The following is a 23670-nucleotide window of genomic DNA, read 5'->3' on the forward strand; positions in this document are numbered from 1 at the left end:
CCCGGCCGCCCGCGCGCGGCTGCTGGAGCGCCCCGGGCCCGGCCCCGGCGGCGGCGGCAGCAGCGGAGGCTCTAGCCTGAGGCCTCGGCGGCGCGCTTGAGTCGCGCCGCAGCCATGGCCCTGGTGACCCTGCAGCGCTCGCCCACGCCCAGCGCCGCCTCCTCCTCGGCCAGCAACAGCGAGGTGAGCCCCGGGCCCGCGGCCCCGACCCGGCCGAGCAGCCGCCGCCGCTCCAGGCCTGGGCCGCGAGTGCGGGGCGGAGGGCGCCGGGGCCTGCGCGGGGCGGGGGTGGGGGCCGCGGTGCGACCCTGCCGGGGCAGCCGGCCTGAGGTTACTGTGCGGGAGACCGAGAGTGTCACGCCGTCCGGGGGTGACTGTGTGCAGCTGTGACCTCTGTTTGGGGGTGACTTTCAGCGAGGCTGTTTGCGGGTGTGACCTCTGTCTGGGGGTGGCTGTGCATGAGCTGTGTGACTGATCCCCGGCTGGGGGTGACAGTGTGGGAGACTGGATGTGCCACTGGGACTCCTCTAACTGGTGACTGTGGGAGATGCTGGTTCCGAGATCTGTGGCCCTGTGGCTGGTCTCGGCCCCTTCCCTGTGTGCCTGGCTGTGTACGTGAGTCTGTGCGTGACTGTGGCCTGTCTGCTGGGAACAGTGCCTGCCTGATGCTGTGACGGAGGCCCCCCGGGGGTGCCCCTGTGAATGTTTGAGATTGTTTCCCGGACTGCATGCCCCTGGAGGGCTGCCTCATGGTGTGAGTGGCTGTCCTGTCGGGTGCCCGTGTCACTGTGTGACAGCGACTGGGTGAGCGCAGGGCGCTCTGTGACTGGGTGTCTTGTCTTTGTGCGAGTCTGGATTTTTCCTTTTTGTAATTTCTTTCGAGACTGCATGTTTGTGTTTATCTGGCTGTGTGGCTGGGGCTGATTCTGGGGTTTCTGTGGTTGCACGGGTGCATTGTGGGGGCTGAGATCGCATCGCTGCATCTTGCGGGTTTCTGTGTGTCTGCGTGAGATCAGGCCTGTGTGGGCCGGTCCTTCTTGCTCTGGGGTAGACTGGGGAATGGGTCCTCTGAGTCTGCAGTTGGCCTGGGCTGCACTCGCCTGGGGCCTCAGGCAGTTGCAGGGCTGACCCTGTTGTCCCCCACTCTCCCACCTTCTCTTGGAGAACCGTTTATGGCCTCTGCTCTCAACTCCATGGCAAGACTGAGAGTTGGCCTGAAGACAGAGCAGTTGGAGGAGGAGATTGGGAACTGTTGAGAGAAGGGAGAGAAGGCTGGAGGAGAGGCCCTGCAGGCCCAGGAAGTGGCCCGGGCAGCATCTAAGCCCCAGTCTAGCCCCTGCTCTGTGGGGGAAGTTGACTGATAACACGGAAAGGTTTGTGTGAGAGAAGAGGAACTGGTTTTGGTGTAGCAGCCCTGTTTGTCCTGCGGGCCTCTGGCCCGGGGAGCTCTTCGGTCTTGTTCTGCTAGGAGCAGCTGGAACATTTTCAGAGTGGCTGTAAGGGGTGAACCCCCCCAGAGCCCCCTCCTCTCCTGGAGAGGCTGTTAATGAGTTACCTTGTCTGCAGACAGGATTCTCATAGTCCTTCCTCTGCAAGTCAAGTGCGGGGAAAAGAACACTGGTGGCCAGTTTCCTGCAGCTGAGACTTGAGGCTGCAATGGCTTTTTTCCTGCCCACATGGACATCTGTTCTCCTCCATCACCGTCTTGCCCTGGGCAGAGTGCTTCCATGCACTTGTCTCATACTCCCTTCTCAACCATGAAGTGATGGAAGGATTCAACTTCAGTAAGGCCTTCTATAGAGGGACCCTTAGCCTCTGTGTCGGATTCTAAGCCCCACGATCCCTGTGTAGCTTACACCTGATCTGTTCCCGTCCAAGACACATTTTTTAAATTTTATGTTATCTTTAGCTGAGATATAATCCATATATCATCCATTCACCATTTCACAGTGTATGATTCAGCGGCTTTTGGTATATTCACAAGGTTGCACAGCCGTCCCCACGATCTGGGGCCAGAAATCTTCATTACTCCGAAAAAGAAACCGTACGCCCCTTAACCACCATCTGCAGCCCCCCTCTCTGCACCCCCACCCTGCTCTCACCAAACTCTAGGTACCCACCAATCTACTTGATGTCCCCATAGATTTGCCCATTCTGGACATTTCATAAGAGCAGAATCCTACAATGTGTGACCTTTGCGTCTGGCTTCCGTCACTTAGCATGATGTCTGCAAGGTTCACCCATGTCGTAGCACAGATCAATACTTCATTCCTTTTTATGGCCAGATAATATTCCATCGTATGGATGTATCACATGTTGTTGGACATTGGGTCATCTCTACGAGACGCATTTCAGATTATTATATAGAGCATTGCTTTTACCAAGTGCCAGTGACCTCTTAAACATGAGAATAAAACTCAGCCACCTTTTTGCCCCCAAAGATTTTATTTATTTGAGAGAGCGAGCACAAGCCAGGGGAGCAGGAGAAGCAGATTCCCCACTGAGCAGAGAGCCTGACATGGGGCTCGATCCCAGGATGCTGGGATCATGACCCAAGCCAAAGGCAGACACTTCACCGACTGAGCCACCCAGGCCCCCCTCAGCTCCCTTTGTTTTCCCTCAGTAGATCAGCAGCATTGCCCAGTGAACTAGCCGAGGTTGGGATGTTCCCTGGAAGGCGAGGCTCTCTTCCAGATGGGCTGAGGCAGGAAGAAGCAAGACAGTGCAGAGAGAGCAGGCACGTGCCTGTGAACTCAGGAGACGTGGGTCCAGGCCGGCTGTGCCTCTGATCTGACCTTCCTCGGGCCTCAGCTCATGCAAAAGGGCTGGCTTCCCTCCTACGTGTGTTCTTCCCCGGAATAACTGACCGCACGCCGCCTCCATTTCATTCCCGGGAATCCCAGAGAATGACCACGAATTAAATGTCGTTGAGGTCGGTACCCCTAAATCACTTCCTTACTCCTCGAAATGCATTCGAAATGTTTCCTGACTCAGCCCGTCCGGCGTGGGAACAGAGGGAAATCGGCCTGGCCAGCAAAAGCAGCTCTTCTTTCCTAATTCCCCCCCCCATCTTTAATTATCTCATTTATGTCACTTTACTGTTAATCTTATCTCATTCCTTTGTGAGAACAAGCAGAAAGCCCCACAGCAGATAAATCAATAACTTTGAGGAATGGATTGGAACATTGTTATTTTTGACAAATGTTCAAGGTGACTCATTTTTATGGGCAGATCTCCAGTATCTTTTTGTGTGTGGGGGGGGGCTGGGGCGGTGGGTTGGGGTTGGATCAGGGTTTCTTAGCCTTGGCACTGCCGATGTTGGGGCCAGAAAATTCGCTGTCGTGCGGGGTTATCTCATGAGCTGTGGTGTCTTTAGCCTCACTCGGTCTTCCACGCACTAGATGCCGGTAGCAGCCGCTCAGAAAAGGCCCCAGACGTTGCCCGGTGTCCTCCCATTGAGAAGCAGCATCCCCATGTGAGGACCACTGGGTTAGACCCGACATTCTCTTCTGAGTGTGTGTGGTCGTGTGCGGTGTTTATGCTTCGCTCTGGGACGGAAGCTCACGGCCCTGTGGTCAACGCAGCCTCGCCTGATGTGTTCCATTTCTCCTTTGCCGTGGGGTAGGGAGCGTGAGAAAACTTCGCTGACCGGCCGCCAGTGCCCGCCTCTGCACGATACTGCACATACCGTATCTTCGTAACGTTTAGGGGCCCCAGGACTCTCCAGTGTACCCCCTTCTTTGCTGAAACTGCCCCCCTCTGCTCTGTGTCCCTTGCTCTTCAGACCCCTTCCCACGTGAGCTCTGTACCCATTTCCCATCACCGCTGGCTCCTGCCTGGTCTCTGTCCTCGTTCAGCCCTGCATCTCTCCCAGGGATCACTGCTTTCCAGGTTTCTCTTTCCTCTTCAATGGGCTCCTCTGTGGAACGTACAAAACATGCCAGGTCTCAGCAGTGCAGAGTTGTTTGGGGATGGGGGGGGCCGTTCTTATTTCAGCTTTCTCATTGAACGCAAAAAAAAAAAAAAAAAGAAAAATTGCAATTGGGCATAAGTCCTAGTTACTTTTAGATTCTAACCCTCTTGGCCTTTAAACTTTTAGAAAATATTAAATGTCCGTTTCTTTCCCTCATATAAATAAACCAATAGCCTAGAAAGTTTTGTATTAAACATTTAAGCCTTTTTGAGAACCACCAAGAGCTTTTGAGACCCACAGACAGGCTGCTCCTGGCCCCCTTCCATCTTGAAAGACTTGCCTGGAGTGGTTTTTCTTTTCTTTTCTTCTTTATCTTTAAACCCGTGTGCCAGGGCTGAAAATGGTATTGCTCACTCAGCTATTGCCTGGCTTGAAGGAGGAAATAGATTCCTCTTAAAACATCACCCCCCCCGCCCCCGCTCCCCTTAAAAAACAGGGTGAGGGGCGCCTGGATAGCGCAGTCGTTAAGCGTCTGCCTTCGGCTCAGGGTGTGATCCTGGCATTTTGGGATCGAGCCCCACATCAGGCTCCTCTGCTGGGAGCCTGCTTCTTCCTCTCCCACTCCCCCTGCTTGTGTTCCCTCTCTCGCTGGCTCTCTCTCTCTGTCAAATAAATAAAATCTTAAAAAAAAAACAACAACACAAAAAACAGGGTGAGATCCAGAACAACCCTGGCAAGTTGAGAAGAGCGTGATGAGGACCCGTGCTAGGTAGGAGTTGAGTCAACAGGAATCAGTGCACGACACTGTGGGAGGAATGTGGATAAATGCTGGGAAGCCTGAAAAATCCCTCCACGGAAATTTCTCAGAGGGACAGCGGAGCGGGGTTGCTGAGGAAAGGGTGCGACCGTGTGGACGCAGCTGGGTTTCCTGGACGTCTGTATCTTTTTCAGACATCGGAGCAGAAAACGTGACACTTGTGTCTGAGGCTCGTTGCTAGTGGCATCTGTGGTGTGACATTCTCTCTCTCTCTCTCTCTGCAGTTGGAGGCTGGCAGCGATGAAGAGCGAAAGGTAAACCTCAGGTAAGCAGACTCAGTTTTTGTTCCTCAGTCTTTTCTTCCCAGCAGGTTGAAATACTCTTGTTCCTTTCCAGAAGGGAGAACCCTCGGAAGAGAATACACCAGCGCGTTCCGCGAGGGCTGTGAAAATTATACCACGAGCATGAACAGAGGTGGTGCTTTCCCATTTGTGAATGTGTTTAACCATAAAGAGCTTTCATAACGTTGTATAACATGTCGAAAAGAAGGAGAATTGGTGCCAGGATTCCACCACCCTCCTTGCTTTACCACTTTGAACATCTTTAGATACTTCCAGATTTTACCGTTTTAAAAAAATACTCTTTGTCATATGCTCTCGCTTTACCATCCGGCTTTTGGTCGAAGGTGTTCCTTCGGAGGTAAGCACGTTACTGATTTGAAACAGACCTCCCACCCCCTGAGTTTCATTCAAGGTGGGGTGTTTTTTGTGTGCTTGTGAGAAATCTTTCGGTATGCTCTGTTAAAAAAAATTCCTCAGGCTGTAGTCCTTAGCTGCTATATTCACTAGTAGACCCCAAAGGCATTTTTATTTTTCTTTTCCAAAAATAAAGGCCTTCTTTTGGGTATTTTGTTTACAGAAGATTTTGCACTCCGTTATATAACCTATTCTTATTATATAATGTACTGCACACTAAGGCGCCGGTCTTAAACTCAGACTCTTAGAGTCTAAAAAGGTCAATAGAGTTTCAAGGATATTGTTCTTTGGGGGGAAAAATCTGTTTCATCTCGTGAGGAAGAGGAACACCAGCTGGGAAAGGGAATGTGCGTTCAGAAACTGGGGTCCACCATTCATTACCGAGAGCAGAATGCTCTCCTGGTTAAACTCACGTGTCTTTGAAGGTTCTGTGTCTTTCAGTGAAAGGAGGGAAGATACTCTCATTGTGGCATACGTTATTTCTAAAGATGATACGTGCAAGGAAATAATAGCCTGCAAAAATCACAGCGGTCTTATTTCAGTAGCTGGGTCCTCATTTTAATGTTCCCTTTGGGGACAATGACAGATTTACCCTGTCACCTGGGGTGTTGGGTTGCTCGGGGTCTGGGTCAGGGCTCAAAGGCTGGAATCAGCCGGACTCCCAAGTGGGGGCAGTCATGGGCCGTGTTGTAGAGCAGACTTTTCTGCGCTTGGCTCTGGGTGGAGGCAACAAGGGGAAGCGGTTGAAGTCTGCTCTTTGGAGGCTCTTTGGGGGAGGAAGTGCTGGAAGAAGGGTTTGCTGACCACCGTGGAGGCCACAAGAGCGGCTGCGTCTGCAGGTGCGTTTCCTGCCCTAGCCTCCCTCCAGTGCTGCCCTGCAGTGGGAGTTTCTTCCATCCCTGCGCCCTCCCCTTGCAGGGCTCGTACCCTCACTTAGATTGTTTTGGGGCAAAAAACTCCCCCCCCCAAATTTCCCTCAATTACCTGACAGCATAGCGTTTGGAATTATTTCAATTAATAACTCACAGATAGCAGTGATATGAAAATGTGAGGACCGTGGCTACCAGTAAAAGGCCCTTTCCCTGCACAGTTGGGAGCTGGAGTGGACCTCACAAAGGGAAGGGAAGTCAGCTCTGTGTATTGCCATATTTATTCTTCTCGACCACGCTAGGAGGGGGTTTTTCCCAATTTACAGAGGAGGAACCTGAGCCCCAAGGTTGCACGTGGCAGGTACTAAATTTGAAGCGAGGCCTCTGTTGCTTCCAACACCTGAGTTTGCCATGGCACCCCTGCCATTCTGGAGACTGGTGCTGGGACCAGGACCAAGGAGTCCCGCTGACCTGGGGTGGTGCCCCCTCGATGTGTGCTGACCATGGGAATCCCTCGTCACTGCCCCCAGCAGGCCTCCCCCCGCCATGCCCTTGTGAGCACTGGGAGACCCTGGCCTGGAGCTGGGGACCTGGGCTCTCAGCTTGTCCTCTTGGGTTCCCTTCTCAGTCCCTCTCCCCCCAACCTTGATGTTCACTCCCCATGTTTAGGCAGATGACACCATCCTGCTTTCCAACCCCCGTAGCTGCACAGGAGAAATTCTGGTGTTCTGGTTTAAGCTTTGACTGCAACGCATTCACCCATGTGTTGATGTGCATTTTCAAGCCTTTGCTGTCTAGGCTTGTAGAAGAAGAGATAATGGAATAGTCCGTGGTGTTTGCTTGCCTAGGGGAGAGAGGATTTCTCTGGGCTAGCAGAATAGTTCCCTCTGTCTACCCTTCATGAAAGCTTTCATCTTTCGGGAGTTCTCTTTGACTCAGCCATGGACAGGAAATGGCCGAATCACATGGGGTGGTCTTCTGGGTCTTCGCTGCTCCTCTTCCCCACTTTCCCCTGTTGGCACCACTGTTCAGGTCCTTATCACTCCCCATCTTGTGTAAGGCCGTCATCCCATCCACTCCTCCCTCCCGCTCAGGTTTTCGTCCCCACCATCAGATGGACACGGTCTTGAGCACCCCTGTGCCTCTTGCTGTCATCCTGTCTTGCCTGCTCTCCACCTTCCCCCTCCATTGCTGTCCCTTCCTGCCCCCCTGCTCTCGCACGTGCTGTGTTTCAGTCCCACTCCCTGGCTGAGCTCTGTCTTGAAGCCAGTTCCGTTTCCTGTTGGGCCAGCTCAGTCCCGCCCCCAGACACTTTTGTGATGTCCCTCTCTTTGGCGGGTCACTCTTAGTTCCTCTCTGTGGGCCAGGTACCACACCTGCCCTTCGTGGCTGGTGCACGTGCTTTTGTCTCATCCCTCACCGTTGGTGGTATCTCCCTTAGGGGACAGGGCCTTAGTTCCCTGCCTGTGCAGGACGTTTCGACAGTTGAAATATGTTAACTTTGTTCTGGCCCTGCGGTATATTGCACACCCGTATGAGAAAGAGCGAGGTGCAGAGGAGACAGCCTGGGGTTTGGAGCCAGGCCGACCTAGGTTCAGAATCTGGCTCCTACCCCAGCAGCTGAGCTCTTTTGCCTCTGTGCCTTATTGCATTTCGTGGGTCTCTTTTGTTCCGTCTGTCAAACAGACACAGCTACGACCTTTCAGGGTCGTGGAGTAGCTGGGGTGGGGCTCCTTGCACGGAGCCAGGCCCATGACAGGCTGGAAGAACCATCATGACGTTTGGTCCCCATAAGATGTGTGTATTAGTGTCAGTTCACAGCCCAGGACTTCCTGTGGGTGCGGTGTCCACTCTGTCACACTGGGCCCCAGGGAGGGCCACCACCGTGGATGCTCCGTGACCTGGAGCAGTCCCGGCCTTATCCTGGCTGCATCCCTGTAAGATGCAAATAGGAAAGCACACTCTGCAGAGTCAGTGTCGGGATTCGGACGGTTTCTCGGAAGGCCTTCCGGGAAACCTCGCAGGAGCTGATCACCTCCTGCCCAGAACGCAGCTGGCTGATGAGAGCAACGGAGATCTAGATCTCTGTGTCCTCTCCCCTGCCCTCTGTGTGTGCAGACTGCCGCCGGCCTCCAGCAATCCCCTTCTGGATGCTGTGCCTCTCAGACTGTGGGAATTGGTGAGCAGATGGCTTTGCTGGCAGCGGCTCCTGGCTCCCTCGCCATCCTGGGAGCTGCCTCAGTCTGGCATGAGACGTAAGCGCTTATGTGCCAGGCGGGGCCCCGGGGAGAGAATCTGGTTGTGTTGTTTCCAGAGGGTGGATCAGGAGTGAATGTTTTTTTGTTGTTGTTTCCATCCAGAGTTTCCAAGTCAAGCGTATGAAAATGCTCATTAGAGTTCTTCTAATTTTTTTTCTTGCCTACCCAGGCAGATATTGGGGCCAGGGCAGCAGGACTTTGTCTTCTGTTTCGTGTGCTGTCTGTGGTAAACTATGACCTCCCTGCACCTCTCCATGCTCCCTTCCCCTTTGGATCGTGACCTGGAATTCTCCAGAGGCCCCCAGTGTCCTGATAACCATCTGGAGTGTGGTTGTGCCTTCCCTCCTTCCCCCACAGCAGCGGGGTGGGCTGGGGGTGGGCATGGCCTTACTCCCCATGTCCTCACTTCCCCATCTCCATTCAGTCTTTTATGCCCGTCCACCCACGGGGTTCCTCTCTGCCCTTCTCAATGGTCAGCCTGGCCTTTCTTGTCTCTGTGGATAGTCTGTCCGGTGAAGTCCTGCCGAGGGGCGTCAAGCACCCCTGCATCCCAGTTCTGCAGCGGCTCACTGTATGCGTTAGCAGTTGCTGTGTAACAAGTTAGCCCAAACTGGACCATCCAAAACAATGCCCTGTCATTGCCTCACAGTTGCCCGGGTCAGGAATCTGGACATGGTCTAGCTGAGTCCTCTGCTTGGGGTCTCAAGGTGTCGGCCAGGGCCGGGGTCACATCTGAGCATCAGGTCCTCGTCCAAGCTTACGTGGTTTTTGGCAGAATTCCTTTTCTTCCAGCTGTGGAGGTCATGGTAGCTTGCTTCTTCAAGGCCGACACGAGGATCTATGGCTATGGAATGCCATCCCAGGAGTGACCGTCCCGTCACCTTTCCCATACAGTTGTCACCTGAAGGGAGCAACTGTCCCACTCCGTTACCTGGTCCCACCACATTCAGGATAGAGGCTCACCCAGGCCACCGGCAACAGGGGCTGGGATTATGGGCCTTCTCAGAATTCTGCCCACTGGTCTCAGCCTGTGGGTACATTATGTAAAGGTGATGCTAACTGAGGAATGTTGTCAGGGTCCTCAAGGGAAGAGGTCAGGAGTACCAGCGAGCCTGCAGGCTTTGACCATCACGCCAGTGAATTCAACGTTCTTTCTGCAGACTGCCCACACACTTGTTCTTAACTTTCAGGCTTGGCATCTCTGGGATTCACCCCCAACTTTGACTGTTTTGTCCTCTGAAATACCACCTGCATTGATCCTTGGATCTCCCTCCATGAGCTTTGGCTTTAGGGGACAGGCCTGGGTTTGGCTCTCACCTCTGTCATCTGTCACCTCACCTAGGCCGTGGGCCAGACCTTACACAGTGTGTGGGGTTGTTGTCAGAATCAAATGTCATAACTCCGTGAACGTCTTCACTGTCGTAAACACTGAACAAACACCCCTAACTGTACCTCCTTCAGGGGCCAGCTTCTGTTGTGATTCGTGGCTCTTCCTTTTCCTTCCCACGTGCGCTTTTCTCTCCTTCGTATTTCCTTGGGACTTGCTTTGTTGTATATTTACTTACGTACATAAATGTTCCCTCACTAGCAGAGCCGACTGCCTAATTTGGAGAGCCCAGTGCAGAATGAAAATTGTGGAGGCCTTTGTTAAAAAATGGTTAAGAATTTCAAGATGGTGATAGCAGAGCTAACCAAGCTTGAGGCCCTCCTGCGCCCGGGGCCTTGAGCTACAGGACAGGGCCTTCCTGGCCTCAACCCTTGCAGCGCCTGGCACACACTGGTTGGGCCACCAAGGTGTCATAGAGTGACTTTACTGTGTTCTTTTTCACGTGGAGGAACTTGAGGTGCTCTTGGGCAACATAGGTGGTTAGAGCAGTTGCGGCACCCCTGTGTCCTAACCTGTCTGCTATGAGCCATTCATTCAGCAGATATTTCCGGAGTACCTACTCCGTGCCAGCCACTCTTGTAGAAGCTGGGAATCTAGCAGTGCACTCGACAGACCTCTGCCCTCATGGCCGACATTCCGTTGGGGAAGACAAGGCAGTAAGGAAGATACAAGAACGTTAACAGCGTGTAAGTGCGAGGAAGAAAAAGGGAAGCAGGGACGGAGGATGTGGAAGGGAGCCTCCAAACACGCTCGGCTCTGTGAGTCGCCGAGCTTGTGTTACTTCGTTTAACTTACGCAGACCTCCTGTGAGGAGGGCGCCATTTTGATTCCCATCCTGTGGATTCGAAGAGTGAGCCGCTGGCCTGACCTCCTGTAGCATAAAGTGATGGAGGCAAGACCCTCAGGCTCCCTCCGAAACCTGTCCTCACACCCCAGACCCAAGAGCTACCTCTGCCAGCCCTCCTGCCGATAGTTTGGGGCTCTCGCCAGGAGGCACAGAGGAAGGAGTCCCCCCGGAAGAACCGCCGCCGTGCAGCCATTCTTTCTGCTTGGAGCCTAGGGGACCCGCCGTGAGCTGTGTGCTTTAGCAGGTCGCCGGACCCCCCTGCACCGGCGAGCCCCACCGAGAGCAAGATGTGTGATGTGTCCCCCTTCCCCGTCGGCCACCGGGAGGAGCTCCTGCTTACGGCAGGTGCAGGCACTGGGTTTGGAACCTTGCTCACAGGTTGCGTCATTGTCACAAGCCTCCGGGGTGGGGGGGCTGCCAGCCCCAACTTTGGAAACTACAGTTGGAAAAGGCCAGTGGGAGGCCAGGGCCAGGGTTTGAGTGCAGGTCACTGTGACTCAGAAGTCCATGTCTCCTCCTTTCTGCTCCATCCGGGCCTTCACAGGAGACATGCAGTTTTGTGTTCAGCTCATCCTTTCCTGTCCCCCTGGCTTTATAGGCAGTAGCTTGTCACTGACCCCCAGTTTTCCACATTGGGGTACACAGACTTTTAAAATTCTGGGGCTATTGTGCTGTCCTGCTGTCCCGTTCAGTTTAACTCAGGTGTTATTCCTGGTGTGTTGGGACATTTGATTTTCAAATCAGAATTTGCCTTCAGGGCAGGTTAAATTCTTGGTGGTTGTTAGAAAAACTCCTTCTAGAGTGGGGACAGATGAGGACGAAGGAAAAGAGTTAATTTGATTCCGTTGGAACTTAATTAAACTTCTTATTAAGGTTAACTTGAAATGAATTTTGCTCAGAGTCTAGTAGGTTTCATTAAGCTCTTGAAATACCAGTACTTAGACTTCAAAAGAATGCCACAGGGCCCTGGTCTCCTTCTTCCCAGGCACCGAGTGCGCCAGGGGAGCCCGTGCGTACACCAGCAATGCTCGAGCCAGCTCTTCCTTCGTGGTTGACGCTGGTCCCGCCAGTCACCCTTATGGTAAGTGGAACAAAGCTGTTAGAGGAGGTCAGAAAAGCTAGGTTCTGTCCTGAGACATGTCATCTGCTGTGCAACCTTAGGCAGGTCACTAGACATCTCTGGGCCTCCACCTACTCCTTTGTAAAGTGAAGAGAGGAGATTATATTATGGCCCCGAGATCCAAGATTGAGAGTCCTCAGACCCACCCGTCTTGTCCTCTGTTGCACTGTACTTGTCACCATTTGCTGTAGATTTGTAACAGACTTCCCAGGCTTTCTCCTTCATTCCAGCACTGAGGTCAGGGTCATACATTTGTGGGGAGTCTAGCCAAGTCAGGGTTATGGTCTGACCCTGACGTGGAGAACACTAGCGCAGCCTCTGAGAGGAAGTGGACCCTTTGGACCCACGCACTCCTCTGCAGAGCCCTGGGCCAGCTCCCCTTGGCTCTCGGGAGCAGGCTGGAAAGGATGGACTCCCACCTTCAGAACTTGCCTTTGGCGCACCTTGTGCTGTGGTCAGAGCTCTGGATTTGGATTGCTTATTAGAAAATTCCTAAGACTAGGAGAAGGTCCAAAACAAGTCGTCTGCTTCAAGGAAGGCTGCAATAAGAAAATAGGGTTAATCAAAATAGGATTAATCAGAGTCCGGAGGAGCCTGTCGTGAGTCCCACTTTGGGGCGGAGTCAGTACTGTGACACGTGGGAGGTGGCCCGCCCCACTGTGCCCCCGGAGTCTGGGAGATGGCAGGCTGCCATGTAAATTACAGAGGTCCCACATGGGCCTGGGCCTGGCCTCCAGGTCAGGGTACGGGCCCTGCCACCCAGCTGCCTGCATGACTGTGACCTGGGGCCAGCCGCCTGCCCTCCTCGAAACCGAGGAAAAGTCCTTCTCCCTCTGGGGACCCTCGGGAGGCTTAGGGAGAATCTTTTACTGCATGGGTGCAGAGTCCTTGCTCATAGTGCTGGATACATGGGGTGTTTGTTCAGTTGGGTTTTTTTTTAGCTGTTATTTTCATTGATGGTAGTGACTGCCAGCCCCTCCAGCTGCCCCTCCTGACCTTCTTCCCCTCCATAGATCCCAAGTTTCGCCACAAAAGACCAAAAGGTCAACCCCGTGGAATTCGAGAGGAGAAACAGCCAACGTGCGACCTATTTCCCTCCCAAGTTCTACTGAACCTTGTACCAGGCCTTTATTGGGGAAGCATCATGTCTTGTAGGCCTTTATTTTTACCATTTTTTTTTTAATGGCTACTTTTGAAGTTATTTCTAAAAAGACTTTGTTTCAAAGAAAGCGGTGGTTGTTCCGTGTTAGGAAACGTCTGATGCTCTCGCTGCTGGGGGCCACCCTACACCGACAGAAGTGACCCCCGGTCGGGTCTTGGCACGCGCCTTGGCAAGAGTTCTCCAGGTGTGTTTCCCCAAATCTGGGCGCAGTCGAAATTCCCGCCAGGGAGGGATGTGGTTTGGAGAGAGCCAGGTGGCTGCCACCCTGGATATCACTTGTCATTTCCCACCTGTCCAGGCCTGTCTGTTCCGTGCCTGGTCTGTAGCAGGTGGAGGTTTGGAGTGGCTCCTTGGGTCTGGGGTTGAGGCCACTGACCCACGCAGCAAGAGGGCTCCCTAAGGGGCCTGCTCTCTGGGCCCTGGGCACCCCTGTGCTGACCCCACCATGTGGGGTGGGAGGGAGAAGTGTCTCCTGTGAGGCATGTAATGGTCATGGTAATGGAGGCAGTTTTTGAGCTATTTGCTTTATTTATCAGTTCAGCCGTATATATTTAGTGCATATATATCGGGTTCTTTGCCGAATGCTGGGGGTCCATTGTTAAATAAAAAAAAGAGTCTTGACCCACCACAGACAATGTGGGTATGCTGTGTCTGCATAGCTTTGTCCAAAGGGGATTTGAAACACCTTATGAAACTCAGAGAAAACAATATAATGTAAAATTAATGAGAAAAGCGGGAAAGTAGGGGAAAATAAGATGAAGCCAAGAGGTTTGTACATGGAATGCACAGCGTAACATTGGTACAGTTGCCGGAGCATGGCTACAGATCTGACTTTGAGCATCCTAGTAGTCAAAGCAAAGAGAGAAATAAGATCAGTTGCTTGGTTCATGATATTCCTTAAAATACCACCAGGTTTGTTCCTCCGAAGAACCCTTCCTGATGGCCACCTGTGGGTGTTCCTAAGACGGCCCAGTGTGGTGGGCGGATAAGCAGGTTGTCTTAGATTTAGCCCTGAGGCCCACAGAGGGAGCTGATGTTACAGGCCCGTCCCACCAATTAACCTGGGTATTTGTGGTCTGAAGAGGTGAGGTCAGCGGCAGGACTTGGTGCCAAAGCTGCTGGCCGCCCCAAACATTGAAAACAGGATGCTGAGTCACATCCTGTGGGCCTGTAGCGTCCTGACTTCATGCGCCCTTCACAATGGGAGGCTCGCACGGGCAGGTTGGCCTCCCGCTGTTTCAGAAGTGTGGTCTCAAGCAGGAAGATGCTAAAATTAGGTTTTCCATGGGTCAGGGCTGTGTGTGCATGAGGCCCCCAAACTCTGGATACACAAAGACCAGGAGGACCTGGGAGAGCAGCGTTTCCCATCATTCTCTGCTGCCTCACGCACGAAGCAAGGCTGCCTCCATCTTGGAAAATGCAGAGAAGGAAAAGGGTCCTAAGGCAGGTGGAGATCTCCATGGGTGAGGGTATAAAAGTCTCCCAAAACATGGAAGAGGAAGGCCATGAAGTATGCCCGTGGCAATGACCCATAAAGTAGTCTTAAAAGCTTTTATCACCTGCCAATAAAGAAAAATTACAAGTAATATTTTCCCAAAATCCAATTAAGTGGAAATTTTCCAAATAGTTTTTTAGATTTTTGAGACAATATAAAAACAGGAAAGTTCTACACAAAGAACTTTTTTTCTGAACCATTTGAGAGTAAAGTCGCCAGCCTGATGCCCATCGCCCTTTGCATACAGATAATGGCCTTCTCCAGAGGAGACCTTTGACCCTTGACCCTGACACATGACCACCGTCCCACCCTCAGAGCCCAGTCAAGGTCGGCCCTTTGACTCAGTAACCTCCTCGGTAATGTAAGGGTCCAGTTCGGGATTGCATGTGGCTTGTAGGTGTCCTGCCTGAGTCTCCTTCATTCTAGCACATGTCCTCCGTCTTTCTTTGACTTTTATGAATGGGACACTTTGCAGGGGACAGGCCTGTCATTTCGTAGACTGTCCCTGGGTTTAGGTTCGCGTGGTGCTCCCTGGAGCTTAGATCTGGGTGGGGTCTCTAGCAGGAATAGCCCAGGAGCCATGCTGTGCACTTAGCCTCGAGTCCCGCCAGGGGGCACTCGATTTTGGTTTGTCCTGTTTCTGGTGATGTTCACTTTGGGCACCCAGGTGAGTTTTGCATGGCTCCTTTACTCTATGGTTCTTCTTTTCCCCTTTATCATTAAGAAGTATTTTTGGGGGCGATACTTGGAAATCATGTTAATCCCATCCCCCGTCAACTTTCTGTTTATTTATATCTATATGGACTTATGTTTCTCTGTTTTATTCCACGGTTTATAATCCACTGGTCATATTATTGACTTCAGAGTCCCCGACTTGGCCACTGGGGTCATGTTCAAGCTGGTTTCTGTGACCCTTGACCTGTCCCCGCCATCCTTCAGCGCTGCCTTGCTTTCTGATACCAGATGTCCCAGGCCTCATCTTGTACTTTCTCTGCCACATATCTGGAATTGGTCATTTGTCCAAGGGGCCCTGCTTCCGTTTAGTGGAGAATAGAATTTACAAGGTGTGCTTATCACTATGGGGGTGCTGCCCTCCTCAGGCCCTCGTAGGGGCAGAGTTACGGAGTGTGTGTGTGTGTGTGTGTGTGTGTGTGTGTGTGTGCGCACGCGCACCTGCATTTCTAGTTCTCTATTTAAATAATTTTGGGAACCATGAGTTCAGACCGATACCTTCCTCTCAGATCCAACATCTCAGAGTTCATTCTAGTTTTCTCTCTGTCTGTATTTGTGACTCCCTTCCCTGACCATCAGAAATCCGGCTCCAAATTGTCCCTAAAACATTTGCTCATTTGATCAGTCTCCCTGGCTGTCACCAGCCTCCCATCTCTGCAGTCACTTCTCGTCTGCATAGATGCCTTTCCAGCCCTGCTCACCGCACCCCTGCCCAGCTCAGATGCCTGCCTGGTTCTGTCCGCCAGATGGTCTTGGGCCTGAATTGTTGGAGAAGATGCTGTTTTCTTGAGATGTCCGTTCAGCATTTTTGATGCTGTTTTCCTGAGGTGTCCGTTCAGCAGAGGTCCAGTGTGTCGGAGTCCTCCTCCTGGTTCCCTGTCCTGGCTCTTCCACTTCTTGGCCCTGTGAACATAGGCAAGCAGCTCAGCCTCTCTGAGCCTCAGTTTCCCTCCAAGATGGACCCTGAGGATTAGGTTAGTTAATATGTACAGATTGCTTAGCCTGACACTCAACAAAGATGTTCATTATTAGCGTTCCAGTCATTGAGTGCACACTGCCTTTTGGGTCCTCGGGGATCCAGAGATGGAGAAGTCATAGGTCTAGCTGTCAAAACACTCAAGGTGACGTGGAAGACTTGTTGTGTTGTTCAATGCCCTTGGTTGCCAAGAGGGCCTGACTGCCAGGTGACTGTATGTCCACTTACGGCCTTTATGTGGTGAGTCTTCCGTGTCCAGTGCGTCCTGCGGGTGGTGAGCCCCCCATGCTCGAGCTGCTTAGAGATTACCAAGGTGAGTTAGTCATGCAGTGCTTTGACACTGACGAGGAGGCCAGCTCGCTGAGTTCGTTGGTATTTAGTTAGAGTCTCCTGTATGCCAGGTGAAGAAGGAGCTTTAGAAAATGACATGTGTTCTGGCCCTCGAGTCCCACTGCAAAGTTTAGATACGCTGGTGTGAGGATAACTTCACCATTAGTTAGAAGTATGTCTGTGAACACAGTTTGGGAACCAGGGGCCTTAGGTTCCTATCACGTCCTAAGTGTCTGACCTCAGACAAGTGACTTAACCTCTAAGCCTCAGCTTCCTTAACCTGCAAGAAGAGAGAAGGTGCTTTGAGATGTTGAAAGGGAAAACCCACGGCTGGCAGCTGGGGCTGCAAGGGAGGGCTTCCCGGAGGAGGTGGGGACACTGGCAGGTGGGCACAAGGCAGGGAGGCAGATAAGAGAGGGAAGGCAGTGAACCGAGTCCAGGGTAGAGGAGTCGATGAGGACGACCGCACAGAGAGAAAGCAGAGACTACGTGGAGTATGGGAGGAATCGGGTATGAGGTCATACGCGGAAGGTTTTTATCATAAATCACTTTTTCTGATTGTTTTATGAGCTCCTGAGGTCAGAGAGTGTCAGATGAATGAAACTGAGGTCAGCAGCATGGCTAATTGTAGCTACTATAGAAAGCTAGCAGAAGCAGGTTGGACTCTACAGAAAATGTGCCATCGTTGAAAGTTCTGGAGCTGGGAAGGGCGTAACAAGAGCTGTGGTTAGGATCTGTGTGGTAGATTGGAGGCCAGAGGTCCCTGCCCTGGTTCTCTGTAGACAGAGAGCTCTTGAAGCTGAGCCACCCTCCACCATCGCTGCTAGCCACATGTGGCTCATTCAACTAGAATTTAATTAGAATTAATAAAATGACAAATTCAGTTGATTGGTCACACTTACCACACTGTCAGTGTTCGGTAGGTGCCTGTGGCTAGTGGTTCCCCTCTGGGACAGTGCAGATAGAGAGCATGTCCACTCTCTTGCCGGAACGTTCTGAGTACCCAGCATAGAGCCAGGCACGCAGCGGGGCCCAGGAGATGTGGCGTGGCTCGCGGGGACGAGGGGGGCCAGAAACTGGAGCAGTGACTGAGGAACTGGGGAGGAAGGGACCTCGGGAAAGGTTAGGACTCAGCGGCCAATGAATGTGGGATGGGGCTGCATACCAAAAAGAAAGGGCAAAGGACCTGGGATGGTTGAGATCATCTGTCCTTGGAATTTGTGCGTTGTTTCAAAAACATTTCCTCCGTGTGCCTGTTATTTCTGGCTGGCTACGTTGTCTTTGCTGCCACTGCATTTCCAGTACAATGCAGCCTTTGTGTCTTCTGCCCTCCTCAGGGGGCTTAGATCCTGGTATCCCAGATGCACAGAGGAAGATACACCAGCTTGAGCTTCCCCAGGCGGGGGGCCTGAGGCTCTTGCGGGCGGGAGGGGGATGCATGAAAGAACCATCCAAAGGTTTGGAGAGCCAACTCCGGGCACATCATTTGCAGTCTTTCTTCGGTGGGGTGGGGGAAAATCCTGCTGCTGCGAGCTTGCTGGCATATTCTTGGTAGGAGCTGCTCGCTCCTACCCGTTGATATGAAGGAGAGCTGTGTAGCTGGCTTCAGAGAATGTCTCTTACTGTCTGAAATACTTCTGGACATTCCTTCTCTCTGAGAAAAGCCTACGCCTTCTAGCCAAACAATACATGCCCCAGCAGCAGAGACATTTGTACTGAGCCCTGCCAGCATTTCTTGCCTGTGACCCGGTTCCCTAAGTAGAATGCCCTGCAGAGCTGGAATTTCCCTCTCCTCAGCATTCTGTGTGTAGGGGAGCCATTGGGGAGCTCTTGCTGGGAGGTGTATCAGGTGAGTTACTTGTTTTCTTACGCTCTGAAGAATGGTGTTTGGGACGAGGCCCTGCCGAGCTGCTTTGTGAAGCACAAAGTGAAAAGGAACAGGGCCTTGGCACGACTCTGGGTTCTTAATGACTCTTGACCATGAGTTCAAAGTGAGGGAGGGACCCAAGGGAGAGCAAATAGTCAGTCTTTGATCTCTCCGTCTTCACAAACTTCATTTTGCCAGGAATGGGGTCTGAATCCATCCAGACCATCGCCAGTAGGGGTTTTGAGGCAGATCCGTATCCATCCGGCTTTGCTTGCTGCTTCCAGAGCCACGGGGCAGGCAGGCCATCGTGCCCTCTGACCCAGGCGTCCTGCCGCGAGGGCGCCAAACAGGGAGCTTCTCAGCGCAGTTCTGCCGCTCCGTAGACGCGTGACCACAGATAGGTCATTCCTCTTCTCTGTCTTGACCCCTTCATCAGAAGCATGAAATTGTAAGAATTAAGTGAAAAAAGGGAAGGGCAAGCTCTCCAAAAACTGTAGGGCACCGTTCAGGCAGAAGGTATCATTAACATGTATTTATTTAAAACCGCTCCCATTGAGAGCCATCAATGTACTAAGCATCCGGGTGCTGAGAACTTATATTGACAGGTTGATGGCTCAACTTGAGGCCCAAGGTTTGGTTCTTACCTTTGCACGTTCTGAAACTTGAGTTTATTAGCACACCAGGGGATGATCAAGTTCTGAGAAACCAACTTATGCTAACCAAACTTACAAGGCACTGACTTGTAAACCAGAATAGGCATTTAGGCATTCACAGTGGGGCCTTTTACGGCAGAGCCCAGGTCTTCCTCTGTTTGTCATGGGGTATGTCTAACATAATCTTCCTGCTGTCCTGCTCCCCACCCCCCTCTTCTGTGTTCACGGGTCCTCTGAGGCCCAGCCTGGTGTCGTTTCTTCCAGGGAGATCTTGGACCCCCAGGCTGTGCTGGGCGCCCCTCCCGTGTCTGTGCACGTGTGCATATGTGCGTGCACCTGTAGCACCCTGTAGATGCCTCTAGGTGGAACCTGCCCTGTCCCGCTGCAGTTACCGTCGGCATCCGTCTGACCCCTGGAATGTAGCGTCGCCCCAAGGCAGGAGCCGCGTCTGGTTTATTTCTGCATTCCCAGCACTTAGCACTGACCACGCACAGCAAATATTTGTTCATCGAAACACACTTAACAGAAACTCCTCTCGGGAGCCCCCACTGGCACCCACCTTTTCTGTGGTGACAACTTTAACTTTACATTCATTCCTTTTTTTCCCCTAGAATTGTCATCACACCCGCTAGACAAATCACAGTGCCCTCAGCCATCACCCGTGCAGAGCCGAGGGAATCGAGGCTTGATCTCCACATAGAAACAGTTCAGTGTTTCAGCCAGTCCCGTCAGTTTGGGATTCTTTTCAGAGCTTCTGCTTTGGGCTCCGATTCTCTGATTTTCTGTGAGATGTAGCATCGGAAATACTAAAATCATACCAGTTAGTCTAAACTTTCTGTTTCCTCATCTTTAAGATGAGTATAATAACCCCTGGCTTGGCCGGCAGGGAAGAGTGTCGTAAAGACCAAGGGCCCGACGTTAGCCAGAATGCTCTCCACGGCAGAGCCCATCCCAGGGCCGATGTGTCCGTTTTGTTACTGTCCTAACAAAGGTGGGGCTGCCTTTCAAAGGCCAGGACTCTGAAAGTGTTTGGTAGAAGAGGGGCAGGTGCATTTATACGCTAATCCAAGGAGGGTATTCTTTTGGTTTTTGACCTAGCATGACCTCCCCTCATTGCACAGAATCGTGTCTGCTCTCCTTTTTTTGGTGCTCTTTTTCACCAGCGGGAAACATCGATCATGTACCTAGTGTGTGAAACCCACGGCGGATGCCGGTTGTCTCTGTGTCTTCTGTTCCTGTGACATTGGGAGGTTCTCACTCTGCATCAGGAGCGCTTCCGGAACTTCTTAAAACGCAGATGCCTGGACTTAACCGCAGATGTTTCCAGTTAGAATCGGCTGAGGCTGGACCTGGGCACGACCCAGTTCTAGAAGTTCTGCGCGTTCTTCAGATGTATAGCCAGTGTTGGAAATCGGGGCGGGAGCATAATACTTCCGTCGTGTGGTGTTTCTACACCTCGTCTTTCCTTTTTTCCAGAAACTGTGTTGCTGTTTCAAGGAACAGCACACACCCAAACCACCCGAACAGAGACCCGTTCCTTAGAGAGGATTATTGTTTGTACCTTTATTGACACTTGGGCAGGCTTGGCTTCCCGTTGAGCTCCCCCGTCTGCAGGTGTTTGGCTGTTGGAGTGAATAAACAGCACCCTGTGAGTGATTATCACAACAAACGTAGAGTGAAACATAAATTAGAGCCCAGAAGTATGGATTCCCAGACCACTGCATTTTATTTTCTTGAAGCCCAGTGTGCCCCAGAGCCACCAAGGGAGTTGGTTAAAAACGAGGTGGTCCCTAGACGTTGTGCTGTAGGACTTGACAGCTTTCTTCATATGTCGTTTGGAGAAAACGCTGCCTGGCCTGCCGAGCTGTGGGAGCTGGACGCCACGGAGCAGCCTCGCACCACCAGGCCACAGTGTCTGCCACGCAGCAGGCACTCAGTAAATGACAGTGCTGTTGGTAAGAAGCCTGTCCTGAAGGCGGCTTCTCGACCAGTGTGGTGGCCGTGCTGCCTACAGAACTCCGCCTCTGGATTCCCATTCAGTCCACAGGGACCAGACGCCGTGTCCAGCCCCAGAACTGTCGTGGAGCCCGTGGGCAGGGTAGTGGCGGTGGTCCCCCAGGCCTCCTGCTTGCCCCCAGGGCTGGTGGGACAGCCAGTCTTCTCGTGCTGGAGTCCTGTTTCCCTGGACCATGGCTGCTCTCCCTTAACTCCGCGCGATGCTTTCCCCTGCTGGGAGGAAGGGCTGCCTGGCAGTGACGTGCTACAGCGTAGCCAGAGCGGCCTGCAGTTAGTTACCCTGCATGTAGCCGCCAGGGCAGGCAGGGGCAGAGGTGACGTCAGGTAACGGCTCTGAGTCTCGCTCTGGGCTGGTAGGGACGCGGGGCACTCCCAGGCTTATGAAGATGGGCGTGGGGCGGAGAGATTTGGGTCTCGTCCCAACTTGTAAAGATGTTATTATGTTCCTGGGCAAGCTGTAGTTTCCTCCACTGCAGAATCATTGTAGTATGTGCCCCCACTTAATCCTCTTGTGAGGATTAATCTATCCTTCGGAAGCTTGGGTGGGGGGTGAAGCTTGCAGACAAGGCCTCCCCAGGAGTCTCTGCCCGGTGCTCCGTCCTTCAGGAAGCGTTCCAAAATCCGCCAGTTACATGCTCCCCTCTTCCCTCTTCAGAACACCAGCAGGGCTCCTTTCTTTGGGTGCTTATCCCAGTCTGCCCTGCAGGGTGGCTACTCCTGAGTCCTTGATTTACTTCGCCCGCCCCAGGAAGCGCCAAAAACAGCACCTGCTGGCTCCTGCAGGGCGGGTTTCAGGGTCTCCAACCTGGCCCTTGGGGACCTGGGCCTGCTTTCCCTTTGCAGCCTGCCCTGCCCACCGTGCCTGCGGTTCTCTGAGCTCCTCCTATGTGTGCATATGCGGCTCCCTCTACCTGGCTTCTCCCCGCTCAGCCCCCTTCGCCTCCTCAGGCAGCGATTAGCATGACTGAAGAATTTTCAGAATGCTTTGACAACACGGGCTAACTGCGGCAGCTGCCCACGGTCACCGCTGGGTGAATGGGTGGCAATTTGACAGAAATAGGAGTCCTTCAGGCTGTTGATTTCAACCAGAATGGGGTCCTCATTGCTCTGGAGCTGTTCCTTGGCGGCCAGCTGTTTCCCCCACGACGTAATACACCCCCTGGTGCTTGTTCCTAAGGCCTACAAAAACCGTAGGAGTAAAGTGATTAGAGGAACTTCAGCTGTTTTGCTCCCTCTGAATGGCCCTCTTTCATCTGGATATGCAGGGACAAGGGCCTTTTTAAACCCAAATATCAGGGGAAGACAAGAGTCCCACAAGAGCCATTCACGCTCTGGGTGGGAACATCATCGGGACGGGGACTCCTGCCGAAGGAAGGACTCCGGCCCCTTCCTTCCCTTGCGTCTTTCTCCGGAGGCAGTGCAAGGCGGGCGCTCGGGGGCAGTTAAAGATGGGAAGCCGGCTGTCATGAACGGGGTTTATTTCCCTGACTTCTGCGTCTCCCTTCAGCCAGCTCACAGCTTCCGCTCTTCTGAGGTTTCCAGCCCGAATTAGTACGTATCACTACCCCATCTCTCTGTTCCTACCACGTATCGGTTTCTGGAGGACACTGGCCGTTTATGCTGTGAGGGCTGGGGTTTTTCATCTGTCCTTACTGCCTCGTAGAAAACTCTTAATGCTGTGTCGTCTCCTGAAACGGGCGGTCACCAGTGTCTGAGAGCATATTTGTGCTGCGGAGATAAAAGCCCTCGGTGAGGGTGCAGGCAGGGAGGGCCGGGGCTGAACTCGTTTTTACTCTCCTATCAGGGTTTTTCTTAAAGCCATGGAGGAAAACAGTTCACTTTTATTGGTCGGGGTCTGACCTTTCTGGAACTTCAGTCACACACTTTTTAGGACACGAGCATTTTGGGGGAGAAGGCTGATTTTTCTGTAGCTGGGTTGGGTAGTTTATGGGTCTGTACTTTCTTGCCCCAAGAACCTAGTAAAATGGGTGTGCCATCCCCAAAAGGGATTCTTTTTCCTTTTTCTTTTTTTTTGTTTTAAAGATTATATTTATTTGAGAGAGACAGAGAATGAGCAGGGTGGGGCGGGTGGGGGGGAAGAGGGAGAAGCAGACTCCCTGCTGACCAGGGAGCCCGCCGCGGGGCTGGATCCCAGGACTCCGGGATCGTGACCTGAGCTGAAGGCAGACACTTCACTGACTGAGCCACCCGGGCGTCCCCCCAAAATGGATTTCTTAAAGGACACCCCCAGCTTGGTGCCCCAGGACTTGCAGATCGGGGTACCATGCTTCCCTGTATTAGAAGCCTGTCACAGAGAACCCCATGGAGCCCTGGTTGCGGGAAAGGGTGTTCTTACCGGGCACCCAGAGGGTGCCTGAGGCTCAGGGCCTGGAGTGAGCTCAGAGCAGAAGACAGGAAACAGGGTCACAGAGAGTGTCTGCATTTTGTTTTCGTAAATGCTGTGACTGCCCATGCTCTCCAGCTTCTTGGCCGCAAGAGTCATCGTGTGCGGTCACCCTCATGTCGTATCTGC

General features: G+C 52.7%; 1 protein-coding gene across 3 annotated transcripts in view; it reads left to right on the forward strand.

Annotated features, from left to right (window-relative positions):
- The first annotated feature begins 25 nt into the window (after positions 1-25).
- Positions 26-23670, forward strand: part of SSH1 (slingshot protein phosphatase 1) — a 60643-nt gene continuing 36998 nt past the window's right edge. The window contains exons 1-2 of one of the 3 annotated variants that reach the window (XM_040619818.1): positions 26-183; positions 4955-4995. In XM_040619818.1, the coding sequence (XP_040475752.1) occupies positions 115-183; positions 4955-4995 (110 nt within the window). In that variant the 5' untranslated portion in view covers positions 26-114. Of the gene's footprint in view, positions 184-4954; positions 4996-21987; positions 22689-23670 lie in introns of those variants that run through there. The other 2 variants (XM_008707635.2, XM_040619819.1) reach the window with 2 other exon arrangements.

This window comes from Ursus maritimus, unplaced genomic scaffold, assembly GCF_017311325.1.
Source record: "Ursus maritimus isolate PB19 unplaced genomic scaffold, ASM1731132v1 scaffold_33, whole genome shotgun sequence".
In the NCBI taxonomy this organism is placed as follows: Eukaryota; Metazoa; Chordata; class Mammalia; order Carnivora; family Ursidae; genus Ursus; species Ursus maritimus.